Source organism: Nerophis ophidion, linkage group LG19, assembly GCF_033978795.1.
Source record: "Nerophis ophidion isolate RoL-2023_Sa linkage group LG19, RoL_Noph_v1.0, whole genome shotgun sequence".
Taxonomy (NCBI): domain Eukaryota; kingdom Metazoa; phylum Chordata; class Actinopteri; order Syngnathiformes; family Syngnathidae; genus Nerophis; species Nerophis ophidion.
The window spans coordinates 19,219,298-19,238,244 of NC_084629.1; the positions used below are offsets into that span (position 1 = coordinate 19,219,298).

Genomic DNA, 18,947 nt, shown 5'->3' on the forward strand with positions numbered 1-18,947 from the left:
ATTGGCCCTAGTGTGTGAATGTGAGTGTGAATGTTGTCTATCCATCTGTGTTGGCCCTGCGATGAGGTGGCGACTTGTCCAGGGTTTACCCCGCCTTCCGCCCGATTGTAGCTGAGATAGGCACCAGCGCCGCCCACGACCACAAAGGGAATAAGCGGTAGAAAATGGACTGGATGGATAAATAAACTGTTCCAGGGTCAAAGTGTCTGATAAAACTGTATACTTCTACTCAAGGCTGTGTTTTTTTTACATGTTACTTCTGTCATTCCAGTGTAAAAAGAAGTGAACCAGTGTTTACATTAAAACAGAAAATAAAAATAAAGAATTCATGTTTACCTTGAATGACAAAGTGAAACACTAGTGTAAACATGCAAGTGCAAAAATAAGTGAAACAGTAATGTAAACTGCAAGTGTAAAAATAAGAAAAACAATGGTGTAAACATGCAAGTGTAAAAAGAAGAGAAACAATAGTGTAAACATGCAAGTGTAAAAAGAAGTGAACCATCACTTAACAAAACAGTCCAGTTGAACTTTGCCAGAAAGCAACTTCCTGTTTTAAAAGTGATGTTCGACACACTACTTCCTGTGTGCATTCTTTGAACGTTATGTCGTCTTCATCTTTGTCATCCTTTTCTTTTTCTTCATCCATGTCTTAACAGTCTTTCTTTTCTTCTTTGTTTTTCTGTTCTTCTTCGTCTTTCCTTTTTTTATCTTCACCATCCTTTCCTTCTCCTTCTTTATCTTCGTCATCGTCTTCTTCCACTTTGTCTTCCTCTTCCACTTTGTCGTCCTCTTTCACTTCGCCGTTCACCTGGGAAGGAGCCGTCCTCTTCCACTTTGTCGTCCTCTTCTACTTGTGGCGGCATGGCGTGGTGGGTAGAGCGGCCGTGCCAGAAACCTGAGGGTTGCAGGTTTTCTCCCCGCCTCTTGACATCCAAATCGCTGCCGTTTGGCCCCCTGGCAAGACACTTCACCCTTGCCCCCAGTGCTGCTCACACTGGTGAATGAATGATGAATGATGGGTGGTGGTCGGAAGGGCATTAGGCGCAAACTGGCAGCCACAATTCCGTCAGTCTACTCCAGGGCAGCTGTGGCTACAAATGTAGCTTGCCACCACCAGGTGTGAATGAATGATGGGTTTTCACTTCTCTGTGAAACGCTTTGAGTGTCTAGAAAAGCGCTATATAAATTTAATACATTATTATTATTATTATTATCATCATTATTATTACTAGGTTGTCCTCTTCCACTTGGTCTTCCTTTTCCACTTGGTTGTCCTTTTCCACTTGGTCGTCCTCTTCTACTAGGTAGTCCTCTTCTATTTGGTCGTCCTCTTCCACTCTGTTGTCCTCTTCCACTTGGTAGTCCTCTGCTAATGTGTCTTTGTCTTTTCCGTCTTTTTCTGGTTCTTCCTTTTTGTCGTCGACCTTTTCTTCTTCTTTGTTGATGTTCTATTCTTAGTCTTCCTTGTCTTCTTTGCCGTCCACTTCTTTCTCTTCGTCTTCCTCCTTTTCTTCCTCTCTGTTTTCTTTTTGTTCTTCATGATCGTCCTATTGTACTTCCTCTGTCCTTTGTCTTTTCTTCTTCCTTTTTGTCTGCATTCTTATCTTTTGTCTTCCTTCTTTTCTTCTTCCTCTTTGTTTTCTGTTTTTTGTCGTCCTTTTCAGTTCGTCTTTTCTTCTCCGTCATCTTACTACTCTTCTTCAGCGTTGTCATCCTCATCTTTTTGTACAATATGTTGTCCTTTTCTTTCGTCATTTTTGTCGTCCTCCTTTTCTTCTTCTTTTGCTTCTTCTTCTTTTGCATCTTCTTCCCACAAAAGACAGTCTCTGAAGTATGACATGGTGGTCTTCATTGACTTTAAAAGTTCTATTATGTTTTACAGCAGTAGACAGGAAGTTGCATGTGAATGACATCACCCCCTGGTGGAGGTCATGGTCACATATGAGTGATGCGTCTCTCCCCACAGGACTACCCTTCTCTGGCGCTGCTGGGCGAGAAACTGGCGGAAAACAACATTTTCCTCATTTTCGCCGTCACAAAGCGCTTGTATGTCATTTATAAGGTACTTATTTCCTTGATTCTCTTTCTGGCGTGAGCTCCTTGCCTCCTGTTACAAATGTTCTCCATGTTTTTCCAAGGATTTCACGGCGCTTATACCGGGCACCACAGTGGAGATCCTGGACCAGGACTCCAAGAACGTCATCCAGCTCATCATCACTGCCTACAGCGTGAGTTCCTGCTTGTTGGGAAATACACACAAGGGGGAGGAGGGGAGGAGCATTCTTTAAAGTCTTACCTTTAACGGTGACCCCCCCCCCCTCCAGCACGCACGCGCGCACGCACACACGCACGCACACACACACACTCGCACACGCATACACACACACACACACACACACACACAATTAGATACTCCAGCTGCTTCCATGATGGAGTTGTGGAAACGCTTTGGACGTGTTTTTAACAGCAGACTTTTTCCATTATCTGCAAATAAGACAAGACATTGTCTTCTTCCAGCTTTGCAAATGTCCTCTTCTTGTAAAATGACGTCGGTATTTGTCGAGCATTCCAGTTTGAAGCTGCAGGAAATCCTGCTGACATGTGCTTTATTGACGTGGAATGAGTTGTTTTTACTGGATGCACACGTTCCTATAGCCACACAGCTGTTCCTAATATTTTGACCAAACTCCAACCATTTTGAATTGTTTGAAAAGCCGTCAGACTTTCCTTCAGCGTGTTTTTGCCGCGTGGGTGTTTGGGTTTGTCTCCTTGCCTGCAAGGAGCTGAATCATGTTTTGTTTTTTTTTCCTCCCGAGCCGTTGGGCGACAGAAAGGCACGCGGGCTTGAAGGAAGCTGGGAGCCGCTGGGCTTATTAACATTCCAGCTGCCAAGCCCTCCCAGACGTCTTTGGCCAAACAAACGCGGTGACAAGAGGATGTTGCGTAAGCGCCTCGTTTATCTTCCCGGCGGGCCGCGACTCCAAGCCCCCGCTGCTGCTGGCGGCCATGGTGTGAACGCCAACACGCTTGATGTCCTGCACTCACGAGTACATTTGTCATTGAAGCAAAGACGGCTCTTCTCTCTTTATTCAATTACAACCCAAAAATCTCAGTTAAACTGTGATTCACACTTTTTGATAATTTGAGGTTTTTAAATTACTTTCCAATTATTTCTAGCTGTTGTATTTTATTTAGAATTAAAAAATATATATGTATAATACTTAAATCGTATTATATACTCCAATGGTTACTTTAAAATATTGTAATTATTTGTATTGTACATATATATATTTGTACATTTTTATCATGTACTTTAAATTATTATATATTTTTAAATATGTGATGAAGTAACGACTTTTCCAGGGTGTACCCCACCTCCGCCCGAATGTAGCTGAGATAGGCTGCAGCACCCTCTCGCAACCCCGAAAGGGACAAGCGTTAGAAAATGGATGGATGGATGGATTTGTTATGTATATTTTTTTATTTTTGTTGTCAGTAAATTTTTGTTGTTTTAATATTTTTTTTACTTTGTTACTTTAAAAAGGGCATTAATTTGTTGGGGTGCACAACAAAAAAAATCACATCCGAAGCGTGATTCTAAATCCGTTCATAATTTTTAAAACTCGATAAAAAAAATAACTTTTAAAAAAAATGTTTAAATCTGATTTGAAAAAGTTTTTTTTTAAATATTATACTAAATGATACATTGAATCTGTAAACAATTCTGAATGAAATTGGGATCAAATCGTTAGGTACCCAAAGATTTACACCTCTATTAATTTGATATGCATAATTGCCGTATTTCCTTGAATTGCCGCCAGGGCGCTAATTAATTTAAAACCTCTTTTCACTCCTGCGCTTACCAAAGGCATGCGGTAAAAGTAAGCATACGCTAATTATTTTAAAACCTCTTCTCACTCCGGCGCTTACCAAAGGCATGCGGTAAGTTTAGGCCTGCGCTTATAAATTTGAGTGTGATGTAAGGATACCATCATGAAAAGCACATTTAATAAAAAAAAACGTTAATGTACGGGAGCCTGTAAAAGACTGTATTTTACCTCGGGGGGATGTTCCAATTATTCACTATTTACCCAATAAATCTAGTCTAAGATAAGAGTGAGAGGAGACGGCTTATATAGTTGAACAATTTACTATATACACCACATAAACATACAAAGACCAGACAATAATAAACACACATTAATTACACTCATACACCCGTCCCCACTCACACGTTACCTCCCCAAAAGAATCTCCCGCACTAAACCAATCACACAACACACACACACACAGTCCAACTTGGCCCCTTGGCTGGGCCTTTGTGGTCCTGCTGAATCGCTGGTGCACGTAGGGGTGGGGTGGGTGAGTTGAAACTGCTGGATACAAAGGGGGCGTTTGAGAGGGGGGGGACCTCCCGTTGTAGAGAAGAGAAGTGGGGCTCGGCAGATCTTCCGTTAGCTGCCTCACGAGTCCAGTCTGGAGCGAGAGTAGAACCAACCTCTTCCTGGGTCACGGTGGAAACGGAACTGCCCGTAACCATAGCAACCGGAAACCATAGCAACCGAAGCCATAGCAACGGTTAAACAACTTAAGGAAACACATTTTACCTTTCCAAACGACACATATGAAATAGAAATAAATAATAGTAATTAAACCCTTAACAGAAACGATCTCCTATTTGTAGAACTAAAGGAACAATTACAAAAATATGCAAACCTTTAGAACAGTTAATATGTAGCATAAAAAATGCAGATGGCCTTAAACGCCATAACACTAAGTCACCGTATGTAAGTACCCAAAATAAAGGCTCGACATAAATATAAATTCAATCGGATCAGAAACATTGGAGGAAACGGGATTAAAACCTGATGCTAACCGCCCATAGAAAATACATGGGTACAGCTAGTAGCTACTATTAGCAAACAAATTCACTTACCAACTCGGCTTAATATCTTAACATCGCCACACTCTCTCATCGCAACTCGGCCCTGATGGTCAGCACCTATCCATCCTTTCATCCATCCATTTCCTACCGCTTATTCCCTTTGGGGTCGCGGGGGGCGCTGGTGCCTATCTCAGCTACAATCGGGCGGAAGACAGGGTACACCCTGGACAAGTCGCCACCTCATCGCAGGGCCGGTCGGCACCTGTAAGTTTACAATTAGTTTTAAAATGTTGGAAGGTTGTTTTTACGATAAGCAGGCAAACGACAACTTTAAAACATACCGGCTTCAGATGTCCCCAGGCTTAGCCACCGCACCTGGCAGCCATTTTGGAATGCCGGATTATATAGAGCGCAATTTGCTGCAGCGGGTCACGTGAGCGCCTGTGTTAAACTCGGGAGATTAAACGTGGAAACGGCGCTGGTAATATGAGGGGATGCCATGACAGGAAATATGGCTTATTTCCCACCCGTGTTACACACTCGTGACGTGACGAGTTTGACCCAGCGGTAAACCGAGGCATACGCTAATTATTTTGCTTAACGGGTTTGACCCGGCAGTAATTCTAAGCATACGCTAATTATTTTGCAAAATGAGTTTGACCCGGCGGTAAAACGAGGCATGCGGATACTATATACCCGGCGGAATTTCAAGGAAATATGGTAATTTGTATAATACACTTTATTACATCATTTTAAACCTGTTAGGATTTGTATTTTATTATTTATAATAATTGTATTGTTATTTTTAGCTGTCGTAATAGTGCTTTAAATTAATGTATTTTTAAAATTTAAACAGATCATTTTTTGTACGGTCGTCTCATTCATTGCTTATAATTGTTTATGGATGTAACTGTGATGAATGCATTCCCGTAAATTTTAAATAATTAATTATGAACTAAATATTTTAATAGCTAGAGCATAAAAAAAAACTGTTCACGACCTCCTAAAAAACTTTAACATTATAAGAGCCCTCTTCGTCACCTATACACTCTCGTGATCTGATATATTGATGCTGTCTGAGGCTGAGCCAAACAGTGGCCACGATACTGAATAGCACACTCAGACTGGTTTGGCCCAATACTGCTGTATTAGGATATTTTTAGTTAATTTTGTCGTATTAATGTGTGAAAATGCTTAATTTAGGGCCCGAAAATTGTACTATATGCTTTAAAAAAATGCTTTTTAAATATCCCCGAAAAAATCTAACATGCGGTGAAGCTGCAATATTTGAAGCTTGATCTGGCCAATTAACAACAATGTGTATAATATTAACTGATTGGCCGGGATAAAGCACAAGCTCTTACTGCCTTTTTGCAAGGCATCCATGACAGTTAAAGTTGAAGTGCAGCGTATTTTTCTTGCTACTGCCACCAACTGGACTGGCGGAGTAGTGCAGTCGTTTTTTAATGAACAGTTCAGCTCTCCGTTCTGTTCTAGATCTAGTCTTCATGTTTCCTGGCGTGTAGGACATTCAGTTGTTGCGGAAATGGCAGCAAAAACGTTCACTGTGGTTTTCACGTGCTAATCGATGCGCACCAAACTGGTGCTCTGTGAAGTGAATTATATTTATATAGCACTTTTCTCTTGTGACTCAAAGCGCTTTACATAGTGAAACCCAATATCTAAGTTACATTTAAACCAGTGTGGGTGGCACTGGGAGCAGGTGGGTAAAGTGCCTTGCCCAAGGACACAACGGCAGTGACTAGAATAGCGGAAGCGGGAATCGAACCTGCAACCCTCAAGTTGCTAGCACGGCCACTCTACCAACCAAGCTATGTGCTTTTTCCATGTCTAGAAAAAATTGGTGACTAACCGGAATAAAACTTTTTCCCTTCCATTTCAAATTGTGACATTCTCCTCCGTGTAGAACATTCGCTCCAAAGTGGAGCTGACGGTGTGGGATCAGCCCGAAGACCTCAGCCTGTCTTTCAGTGCCACCTGCCAGGATGGACAACCTCTGCCTGGCCTCAGGAAGTGCACCGACTTGAAGATCGGCGACACAGTGAGTCGCACATCCACTTTTACCCAACGTCTACGCCTTTGTCATTCCTGGGGGTAACTGTTCAAATCAGAATCCATTCTCAATTCAAAAAGATATTCATTATCCTTTATTTAACCAGGTAAAAACTAATTGCATGAATTTTCCAAAGCATTCTACTCCAGATTTTGGCGCGCTCTACCTTCCACATTTTTAATCCGATTCAAACTGTTCCAACTTCAAACTGTTCAGCCTGTTCGGGAATCGCGGGCTTTCCCCAGACAAATTCCAAAAACTCCCAAATTTCCCAGAATTCTAGATTCTAGATTTTCCGGGACATTTTTCCCATTCAAAATGAATTGCCCATTTTTCAAACTTCCACCATTTCCACATTTTTCAACTGATTCTAACCGTTCCACCTCCAACATATTCCACTCATCCTGGACATTCAAACTATAATTTTTCCAAGTTCAAAAACATTTCAGGAATTTCGTGAATCATCTTTTTCCAAACCCTTTTTTGACCCTTTTTCTGGCGACTACTCATTTTCAATCCACTTGACCAGTTCCACAGTCCAAACATTCCTCTTAATCAGGACAAAAAAAGTTATTTTTTGAACGATAAAAATTCTGTTTTTTTTACCGATATTCCTGTAATTCCTTAATACCATTTTTCAATTAAAAATGTTACTAATTCAACATTTCTTGACCGATTCCAACAACATCCATTTCAACTCGTTCAAAACATTCAAGTCTTTTAACATTCTTCAAAAAAATTCCCTCTTTTCCCGAAATTCCCAAATTTCCATTAAATTCCCATTGAAATGAATGGGACATTTTTCAAAGTTCCACAATTCCCACATTTTTCATCCGGTTCAAACCGTTCCAACTTCAAAATATTCAGCCTGTTCAAAATTGTGTGCTCTCCTTTATCAATTTTTTTTAAATTCCCGGATTTCCAAGAATTCCCACTTTTCAGGGACATTTTCCCCATTCAAAATATATTGTAAATTTGATCAACTTCCACAATTCCCACATTTTTCAACCTATTCAATCCATTCCACCTTCAACACATTCCACTCATCCAACTAGCACTTGCCCAAGTTCCAAACCAAATTCAGTTTTCCTGGAAATTCGAACTCTTCAACATTCAAACCATTCCAACATTCAAACTTTTCTTACATTCATACTACATTCTGTCAGCATTTCAGTTCAACTTCAGCATTGGGGCATTCACACGCAATTCCTTCAGGAGTAGCCCCATCTAGTTGAGATTAAAATCTCTTTTCCAAGAGTGACCTGGCCAAGAAGGAAGAGAAACAAAGTAACATAAATACATATAAGAACAACTAAAACAGTCACACACCACAATTACAAATACATTACTTGCATATATTATTATAAAACATGTGATAGATCATAAGAATGTATAAAATGTTTCAGTAAAAATTACTTTAAAAAAAAAAGTACACTGCCCAATAGAAACAGTTTCTCCATTCTTTAAAATGGCCTGAAATTCCTCCAAATGGATGAGTTCAGGTAACCTCAGATCCTTCTCTAAGTTATTTTCACAAGATTTGTGTTCGCTCCAGGGACAGACATGCTAAGTATGTCCTGCCACCTTAAGCTGTATCGACTGGAGTCTCCAGACATAAAAGAAGACAAATAAGGCGGAACCAGACCAAGAAGTGATTTATATATATATATATGTGTGTGTGTGTGTGTGTGTGTGTGTGTGTGTGTGTGTGTGTGTGTGTGTGTGTGTGTGTGTGTGTGTGTGTGTGTGTACTGTATATATATATGTATGTACAGTATGTACAAACCCCGTTTCTATTTGAGTTGGGAAATTGTGTTAGATGTAAATATAAACGGAATACAATGATTTGCAAATCATTTTCAACCCATATTCAGTTGAATACGCTACAAAGACAACATATTTGATGTTTAAACTGATAAACTTTTTTTTTTTTGCAAATAATCATTAACTCTAAAATTTGATGCTAGTAACACGTGGCAAAGAAGTTGGGAAAGGTGGCAATAAATACTGATGAAGTTGAGGAAAGCTCATCAAACACTTATTTGGAACATCCCACAGTTGTGCAGGCTAATTGGGAACAGGTGGGTGCCATGATTTGGTATAAAAGCAGCTTCCATAAAATGCTAAGTAATTCACAAACAAGGATGGGGCGCGGGTCACCAGAGGTGGGACCAAGTCATTGTTTTGCAAGTCGCAAGTAAGTCTCAAGTCTTTGCCCTCAAGTCTCGAGTCAAGTCCCGAGTCAAGACAGGCAAGTCCCGAGTTAAGTCCAAAGTTAAGACTAGAAAGTCTCAAGTCAAGTCCCAAGTCCTGTATTTTGAGTTTCGAGTCCTTTCAAGTCATTTTAATCACAGACTAATACATTTACACAGATTGTGTATGTTTTTAAAATGCCGTATTTATTTATTAAAACCAAGTGCATTTGAAATTGCAGGGAAAAAAATTGTGCTGACATTGCACTTCATAATAGCACTATTAACCAGTCAACATTTAACTCATTGCTTTACAGAATAAACACATTTGGAAAAACACGTTCAACTGTACTTATTTGCACAAAAGTGGTAACATTGTATTTCCATGTCATATTGCATTGTAGCTAGTTCCACAGCAGTTTCTATCCTGTTCTTACCTTATCTCTTTGATCTCATCTCATACTGTTTGTGTGTTTATGTCTGCGTACACATAACAAATACATGAAAATAACAATGAAGAGAGTCGTACTTTTTAGATGTCAGGGCCCTATGCAATATGTACACATATTCTTAATGTAGTGTACATTTTAACTGACCTTTATTTGACTATGTTTGTCTTTTTGTAGGTGGCTAAAATACGCGGTGCTGCTGACCCGCCGTCTAACGTTATGTTACTGTGTGTGATACATTGACTAACGTAACGTTATGTGTAGGTACCTCATGCAACCCTGCTTAAAAAAAATCACTTGACAAAAAGTATGAATAAGGTAGCAAACTGCAGTGGATGCAACAGATTGCCGTGTTTACAATGACGTTATAAGCATAGACATCTTATAAGTAGACGCCGCATTGGCTGCTGTGACGCGAGCAATTTGGCCCCCATCTTGAAGTGGTGATCAGGAGCCGGCAAGCAGCCTAAACTGACAGTTGACAGGTAGAAAACAAAGATGCAGGGCGGTGTTCAGCGTTTTCCTGTTAAAATGAGCGGACTGTTGAAAATAGGAATTGGGGGATTACTTTTCACAAGCAAGATTTAACATTAACGTACTATTGTCTTCCGCCTGATTGTAGCTGAGATAGGCACCAGCGCCCCCCGCGACCGCAAAGGGAATAAGCCGTAGAAAATGGATGGATGGATGGTTGTATTTTGTGAAAAGAATATTACCACAAAGATGTGAAGGAGCAAAGATCTTCAATATTTGTATGTGAAAATCACAAAGAAATCTTCTGGGGGAGGATGACCCCCTACAGGTATTTGGTTTACAAACTTTCAGCCCCACCTAAAACAAAATTCACCAGCCACCACTGATTATGATGCATTCTCATTTTAGGCAAAATATAAGACAATACTTTCTTAACAGTATGTATGTAACCAGGAATAAGTCTTCAAGTAACAATATTCAAATACCAACATTGTTGGGTAAAACAGAATTTAGTTTTATTCTGAATCCAGTCAAACAGATTGGTGGTTTTAGCTGATGTAAAAACTTACAGGTTAAAGTTAAAGTACCAATGATTGTCACACACACACTAGGTATGGTGAAATCTGTCTTCTGCATTTGACCCATCCCCTTGTTCACCCCATGGGAGGTGAGGGGAGCAGTGGGCGCCCGGGAATCATTTTGGGTGATTTAACCCCCAATTCCAACCCTTGATGCTGAGTGCCAAGCAGGGAGGTAATAAGTCCCATTTTTATAGTCTTTGGTATGACTCGGCGTGTTGATATGTTTATGTTGAAGTATTTGGCAGACGCATTTATCAAAAGTGACATACATAAAAAATACATATAAAACAATCACTGAAAACATGATAATTTAAGGGACGAATGTAATACAAAATATTAATACAAAGTGTCAAGACAGAATAAACTCCCTGCTGCTGCAGCAACAGAGATATTCTATAGGTCCCTAAGATACATAGATATCTAATTTATTCATACATTGTTTATGTGGAATATATGCATGTATATATAACCTAATCATATTGTATCTTGAATTAAAAAATAGCTGACCGTTTTTCCCCCCTTCTCTGGGATTATATTCCCAGTATTGATCTGAGACGTCTGGTCATTTATAGCATATACAAATATTCTATTACTGTTAAGCAAACTATGAATAATAAAACACACCAAAACATGTGTCCTTTTATCATAGTTACACGTATGACAAAAAAGAGGGTGAAAATCAGTGGTTTTTAGTGAGGTAAAATGAATGAAATGCACCAACTGTTCATTTCTCCTGCCAAATGAATTGTACTAAGTGGAGCGGATCACCACTCCAAGATGGCGGCCGCGCGTCTCGTCTCCTCAGCGCCAGTAGCAGAAGCGCTCTATGCTGCGTCTACTTATAAGATGTTTATGGTTCTAACGTTAGCAGTGAGTTTACAGCCTCACTCATTTAACTACACAGCAAATAAAAGTGACATTACTCAGCCAATAAACTTTAGTTTACAATCAAACCTTACCCTTCTTTGTGCATCTTCAAATGTCGAACGAAATTGGAAGTTGTTGCGTCTACATATTCGAACTGCATGTTTTGCATACGGCAATTCGTTTTTTGTTGACCAAGTCGTAGTTTTTATACCCGAACGAAACCAACTTTGGCATTTTTTTTTTCAATGGCGCGTTGTTTGAGAATTATGGTTTTCCTGCAATTTGATTGGATGAGTGCTGTGGGACCAAAACAACAGTACTAATTTGATTGGCTGTTGTACTGAGCGCATACAAGCTGACGAGAACAACACGCAGACAGACACAAGTACAAAATGAAAGATACGGAGCGCTCCTGAATAACTTTTTAATCTTTGGGTTTCGGGGAAAGTAGCAAGTTATGTCAAGTCATGTCAAGTCAAAAGGCTCAAGTCCAAGTTAAGTCACAAGTCATTGATGTTAAAGTCTAATTCGAGTGGCAAGTCTCTTTACATTTTGTCAAGTCGAGTCTAAAGTCATCAAATTCATGACTCGAGTCTGACTCGAGGCCAAGTCATGTGACTCGAGTCCACACCTCTGCGGGTCACCAATTTGTAAGCAAATTGTTGAACAGTTTTAGAACAAAATTTCTGAATGAGCTATTGCAAGGAATTTAGGGATTTTACCATCTATGGTCCGTAAAATCATCAAAAGGTTCTGAGAATCTGGAGAAATCACTGCACGTAAGCGATGATATTACGGACCTTTGATCTCTCAGGCGGTATTGCATCAAAAACCGACATCATTGTGTAAAGGATATCACCACACGGGCTCAGGAACACTTCATAAAACCACTGTCAGTAACTACAGTTGGTCGCTACATCTGTAAGTGCAAGTTAAAGCTCTACTATGCAAAGCAAAACTCATTTATCAACAATACCCAGAAACACCGCCGGCTTTGCTGCGCCCGAGATCATCTAAGATGGACTGATGCAAAGTGGAAAAGTGTTCTGTGGTCTGATGAGTCCATATTTCAAATTATATTTGGAAACTGTGGATGTGTTGTCATCCGGAACAAAGAGGAAAATAACTATCTGGATTGTTATAGGCGCAAAGTTCGAAAGCCAGCATCTGTGATGGTATGGGGGTGTATTAGTGCCCAAGGCATGGGTAACTTACACATCTGTGAAGGCATCATTAATGCTGAATGGTCCACACAGGTTTTGGAGCAACATATGTTGTCATCCAAGCAACGTTATTTCAGCAAGACAATGCCAAGCCACGTGTTACAACAGCATGGCTTCGTAGTAAAAGAGTGCGGGTACTTTCCTGACCCGCCTGCAGTCCAGACCTGTCTCCCATCGAAAATGTGTTACGCATTATGAAGCGTAAAATACAACAGCGGACACCCCGGACTGTTGAACGACTAAAGCTCCACATAAAACAAGAATGGGAAATAATTTCACTTTCAAAGCTTCGACAATTAGTTTCCTCAGTTCCCAAACATTTATTGAGTGTTGTTAAATGAAAAGCTGATGTACGACAGTGGTGAACATGCCCTTTCCCAACTACTTTGGCACGTGTTGCAGCCATGAAATTCTAAATTAATTATTATATGCAAAAAAAAAAAATAAAGTTTATGAGTTTGAACATCAAATATCTTGTCTTTGTAGTGCATTCAATTGAATATGGGTTGAATAGGATTTGCAAATCATTGTATTCCATTTATATTTACATCTAACATAATTTCCCAACTCATATGGAAATGGGGTTTGTATATATATATATGTATATATATATATACATATATATGTGTGTGTGTGTATATATATATATATATATATATATATATATATATATAAATATATATATATATAAATATATATATATATATATATATATATATACATATATATATGTGTGTGTGTATATATATATATATATATATATATATATATATATGTATGTGTATATATATATGTAAATAGATATTCTGTATATACAGTATCTCGCTGCATTCAGGCGATGAAAAGAAAACTGGTTTTGTATTATAAAATTTGACCCAAACATTTACTAAAGTGGGTGGGCAGCACAGATTTTTTGGGGGAAAAAATGTTTTAATGATTCTTAAAAAACAAATGTATCGATTAAGAATCGTTACACATAAGAATTACGATTCATTCGAAAAAAAAAAATTTTTGACACCCCTATACAATATGGCTTAAGAGGAAAAAAGAATGAATACAGCAGTAAAAAGTAGGGCCAGGCGATAATGGCTGAAACCTCCATCACGATTTAAGTGTTTTATATCGGCAGATATGGGTAATTATTGATATTTTTTAGAAAACTATTTTAATTTCAAATGTAAGCTTCCTCTGATTATGATCCCTAAAGGTCGAGCACAGCCAAGGTGTTGTGGTATTAGCGGCCTTGCATCATTTACAGACCACATTGGTCTGACTGCGGTCCTTTTTGAAAAAATCCCAAAAATTGCCATACAATTTCTTTATTTTTGACTAACACTTCTCACTCCATGCAAACAAACCGCCAGACAACCCAACTTGATAGTTGAAATTGTTACATGATTGGTTGTTGGCTTGTCACTCCCACTGGTCAGTGATCACTTGTGTTACCAAAAATAGTTTTTGTTCATGCAACCAACCTTGCTTCCATACTTTTGTTTTTTTATTGATACTAATTACATGTCAACAGTGATATCTATAGATATCATTTTATCATGCAAAGTGGTCCGTGTTACATTACAGATTTTCATGCATGATCCTTGTTTCAAAATACCAGTTGGTGTTTGACGCTTTTGTGCGTTCAGTCAACAAGTCAACCAGCGCATACCTAAGGTTGGACATGTAAACACAAAGTGAAAGATATGACAAGGCGTTCTCCAACAAACTCTGTGTGACCTCCGCTCCCTCCTGAATCCACTTCCTGTCCACCAAATGAAAACCCGACCGCAGCCAGAAGAGTTTGTTTTCAATGTCGCCATGGAGACCAGACTGTGTGCGCGTGCAGAAGGAGTTCTTCTTGGCAGACATGTTGGATTCCACAAAGAAATCTTTGCTCATTTTTAGCTGGAAAGGGGAAGTCTTCAAATATTATTGCTTAAGAAGAAGTGAAACTTTTACTTTGATTCTATTTTTTTTTTTTTTTAACATTTGTTCACTCAGTCCATCACGCCACCAGCTGCCTTGCTTGCACGTATCTACGTTTGTTACGTTTGTGTTTAGTTTTATGACTGCTTGCTTCTATTACACAGGGTTTTAAAATAGTATTATATACTTCAGTGGTTACTTTAAAATCCATCTTTTTCCTACCGCTTATCCCTTTCGGTGTCGCGGAGGGTGCTGGAACCTATTTCAACTGCAATCGGCACCCTGGACAAGTCACCACCTCATCGCAGGGCCAACACAGATAGACAACATTCACACTCACATTCCCACACTAGGGCCAATTTAGTGTTTCCAACCAATCAACCTATCCCCAGGTGCATGTTTTTGGAGGTGGGAGGAAGCCGGAGTCCCTTTTTAAAATATTGTACATTAATGACCTGCACAATAACCAAGCTATAGCGACATTGTTATTGTAAGAGCAAACACTAAGGAATTATTTTTCTAGCGTACTAACACATCAGCGTGCCACAGTATTAACCCCATAAGCTAACTATGGCAAGAGATAAGCTAGCTTCTACGTCAGTGCGCAACGTGTTTGAGATAGCGATAGGACACCAATCTGTAGTGACTGAAAAACATGAACAATCATATCACAGTATCTGTTAAGTATTAACCAGCATTACATGTTTTGTTTGTTCACTGCTAGCCAGACAGTGTATGTACTGTAGTTGTAATAACGCGCATGACGTGCTACATTTATCATGCTCAATCTCAAGTGTTTTTCCCTCGAAGGACAGTCGTCTGTTTGGTCTAACTGGCCGGGGAGTTTTTTTCCGGTTTATTTGGGTAAGCACCCCATTTTTGTTGAAGTAGGTTGTATCCAAATTCCACATTTGCAGAGCCAAAGTCACTTTCACCTTACTCTCTCGACCTCCGTCTGCTCCAACGTCGGACTTTTCCTTCGTGCTGGCTTTTAGAAGCATTAGTTCATATTCCGTATATTCAGCTTCAAAATTATAAGGTTGTGAATCCTAATTTGTCCAAAAATAGACGCCTTCGTTGTTTTTTTGCAGAAGTAGGAACACACATTTATTGCCAGAAGGCACCTATTTTATGTGTTTTGGATCCCCATCTGTCCCAAAAATTGAAAAACAAAGCATTGTGGAGATATTCATTTAAGTCAACAGGTATTTCCACTTATGGGTTAGTTTATGGGGTAAGCTGTATCGGAAAATGAGTTTTGATCTATATGGCCCAGCACTACACTCGTGTTAGCGACAGTACTATCACAGTTTAGGTTGTTCTGTGTTTAACAGTAGGCCTTATAATGGTATTTATGTTTATATGTATGAGTGCACATGCGTACGTTCAGTATTGTTAATGAAATTATGATGTTTAAGACTTTTCATTTTGCTACTAAATGTTTTCTGTGCTACAATTTTTTTTTTTCATTTTGTAGCACCAGTGCTCCTCGTGGAAAAGCTAAGCATACAGCGTGTATGCAAAACATCGGAGGGTTTTGAAATTCTTTTAGAGGGCTCAGGTGAAATTCCTCAAAAAAGTGCAGTTCTCTTTCACGGCTCCTAATACTTTCACATTTTTAGGGGGGGGGGGGGCATTGCATATTTTGTGTCATAAGAAAAGTTTTTTTTCTTTAACAAAAAAGGCAGAAAACATAAAAAATGATGAAACTTCATATTGACAGATCCAAAGTTGATGTGGACCAGGGGTACCCACACTTTCTACAGGCGAGCTACTTTTCAATTGACCAAGTCGAGGGGATCTACCTCATTTATATCCATCCATCCATTTTCTACCACTTGTCCCTTTTGGCGTCGCAGGGGGGAACTGGAGCCTATCGCAGCTGCATCCGGGCGGATGGCGGGGACACCCTGAACAAGTCGCCACCTCATCACAGGGCCAACACGGATAGACAGACAACATTCACGCTCACATTCACACACTAGGGACCATTTAGTGTTGCCAAACAACCTATCCCCAGGTGCATGTCTTTGGCGGTGGGAGGAAGTCGGAGTACCGGGAGGGAACCCACGCAGTCATGGGGAGTACAACCAAACTCCATAAAGAAAGATCCCGAGCCTGGGATTGAACTCAGGACTACTCAGGACCTTCGTATTGTGAGGCACATGCACAAACCCCTGTTCCATCGTGCTGCCCCTTATTCATATATATAACTTGTATTTATTTTTTTATTAATGAAAGAGACATTAATAAGTTAAATGTGTTGAATGATAATATAGATTCCTTTCTTTCATGCAGAAAACAATATAAGTTGGTGTACTACCTGATTATGATGACTTGCATTGATTGGAATCAGACAGTAGTGCTGATAACGTCCGCATTTTCTGTCCAATAGCTCATGAAAGTGTTTGGTTTTTGGCATCTTATTTGTCCAGCTTCCATATTCAATTTCATGCACTTTACAAGAAATACATTGTTGGCAAATTCCGTAGCTTACTAGCTTGTGTGTGCTAGCTTTCTGAGGCTCTTCTTTTGTTAGCGCAGGCAGGATGAAGCAGGGCTTTTATTGTGAAGACAGAAACTGTGTGGTCGGTCTTTAGAGTTTTCACGGCAAGTTTTTATTTCTGTTGAAGTAAAAAGTGTTTCTTGTCTTCCTGTCTGTAATTTTTTCTTAATAATGAGCTGGCAGCACCCAGTGTCATCTCACAAGATCGTCGGGTGCCGTGAATGTCAATCAAGTGACGAAAGTGACGTCATAGTGAAGATCGATGATCGCTAATTTTTAGATCAATTTTTTTTTTTTTAATGCCTGGCTGGCGATTGACAGACACACCCTCCGCCATCGACCGGTAGCTCGCGAACGACCTATTGGGCACCGCTGATGTAGAGATTTAAGTGTTTAAAAATAAAAAAATCATAAAATATGTCTTATTTTTAAAAAATTTTGTGACTCAGACCCTTCTGGGTCCTTGGCACCAAATGTGAGGGGACAACTAAAAGTTGAAAAAAACTTAAAAAATTGGATTGGTTTTGAACATGCAGGCTGTGATGTTTCAGTGGAAACTGTTTGTACACCCCTGATCTAACCATTCGTCAAGATAATTAAACTTAATTTGTAATTTTCCTTCACTTGTTAGGATCCAATGATAGCAACATGGGATGTACGTGTCTGATGGAACAAGATTAGGGACATTGGGGATGATGTTTTGTGTAAGCTCTTTAATGATTCGGAGAGTCCTAACTCCTGTGAGGTCCTGCAGATCTTCACTGAGCCATGTGATTTGATTCAAATGTAAATGAAATTGGCGTCTAATGAAAAAGCTGGTAGTAGTTGGAACTGGGTTGTCCGCTCCTATTATGGCCTTTGTTTCCCTGCGACCGTGTCGGTCTTTAGGGGCAGGGTGGGACTGGAGTGCTGCAGAATGGCTCCAATGAATAGACGTAGCTGGAGATGGAACTGGTTCAAGTCTTTTATGCCGGCGAGTGAAAGGAAACGCAGTTAAGTCTTCCCGCAGTCTGGGTGCTGCTCACCCCGTCCATGTGTTCCCGCGATGGGGCGGGACGCTGCATGTCAATGACCTCACACAAAAGTAGGCTGAAAGAGCAAAGGACTGTCAGACAAAAATGCCAAATTCTGTGGACAAGCAGGCGTTCTTCTCACACCGATGTGTCTTAAGACGCACCCACTCTCAGCTCCCTGCTGCAGGATTTTCCAACATGCACAAATCACAACCTTCCAAGTGGCGTTCCTCAGGGAAGTGTTTATACTCCACTGCCTACATATTTTCCTGAGTGGTTGAACCATCCTCAATGATCTCACTAGTGGACACATTTTCATAAACACGCCTGGGCAGTCTTCCTGGAACACTGTTTCTGAACTAAAGCAATATATGTACTAAGTTGTAATACACTTTCCCACCACTTGTGGCAGTAATGACAATCTCAAACAAACAGAACTGTGGAGCTAAAGTCATAGAAGTTTCTTAAGTGCAAACATTATGACAAAACAGTTAAAGCTGTATTTCTACTTTCACTGACATTTTTTTGACAGTTTAGCATTCATAATTAATGTAGTTTATTTTAGCACAACTTAATTGTACGTGAATGTATTTTTACTTTTTATAATCAGCCTGACCGAAGTCTAAAGTTTATGTGTTGTATAATCTGTGTTATCAACACATTGTTCTATATCATTTGACAGGTTTGCAAACTGTAAATAGGTTAGATATAATTATTGAATACGATTTCATTGTTGATATTTGAGTGGGCCCCTCTATAG

General features: G+C 39.7%; 1 protein-coding gene across 1 annotated transcript in view; it reads left to right on the top strand.

Annotated features, from left to right (window-relative positions):
• Nucleotides 1–18,947, top strand: part of LOC133538116 (integrin beta-5-like) — an 82,604-nt gene that overhangs the window by 20,446 nt on the left and 43,211 nt on the right. The window contains exons 7-9 of the mRNA XM_061879441.1: nucleotides 1,970–2,065; nucleotides 2,142–2,231; nucleotides 6,816–6,950. Of these exons, the coding sequence (XP_061735425.1) occupies nucleotides 1,970–2,065; nucleotides 2,142–2,231; nucleotides 6,816–6,950 (321 nt within the window). The remainder of the gene's footprint in view (nucleotides 1–1,969; nucleotides 2,066–2,141; nucleotides 2,232–6,815; nucleotides 6,951–18,947) is intronic.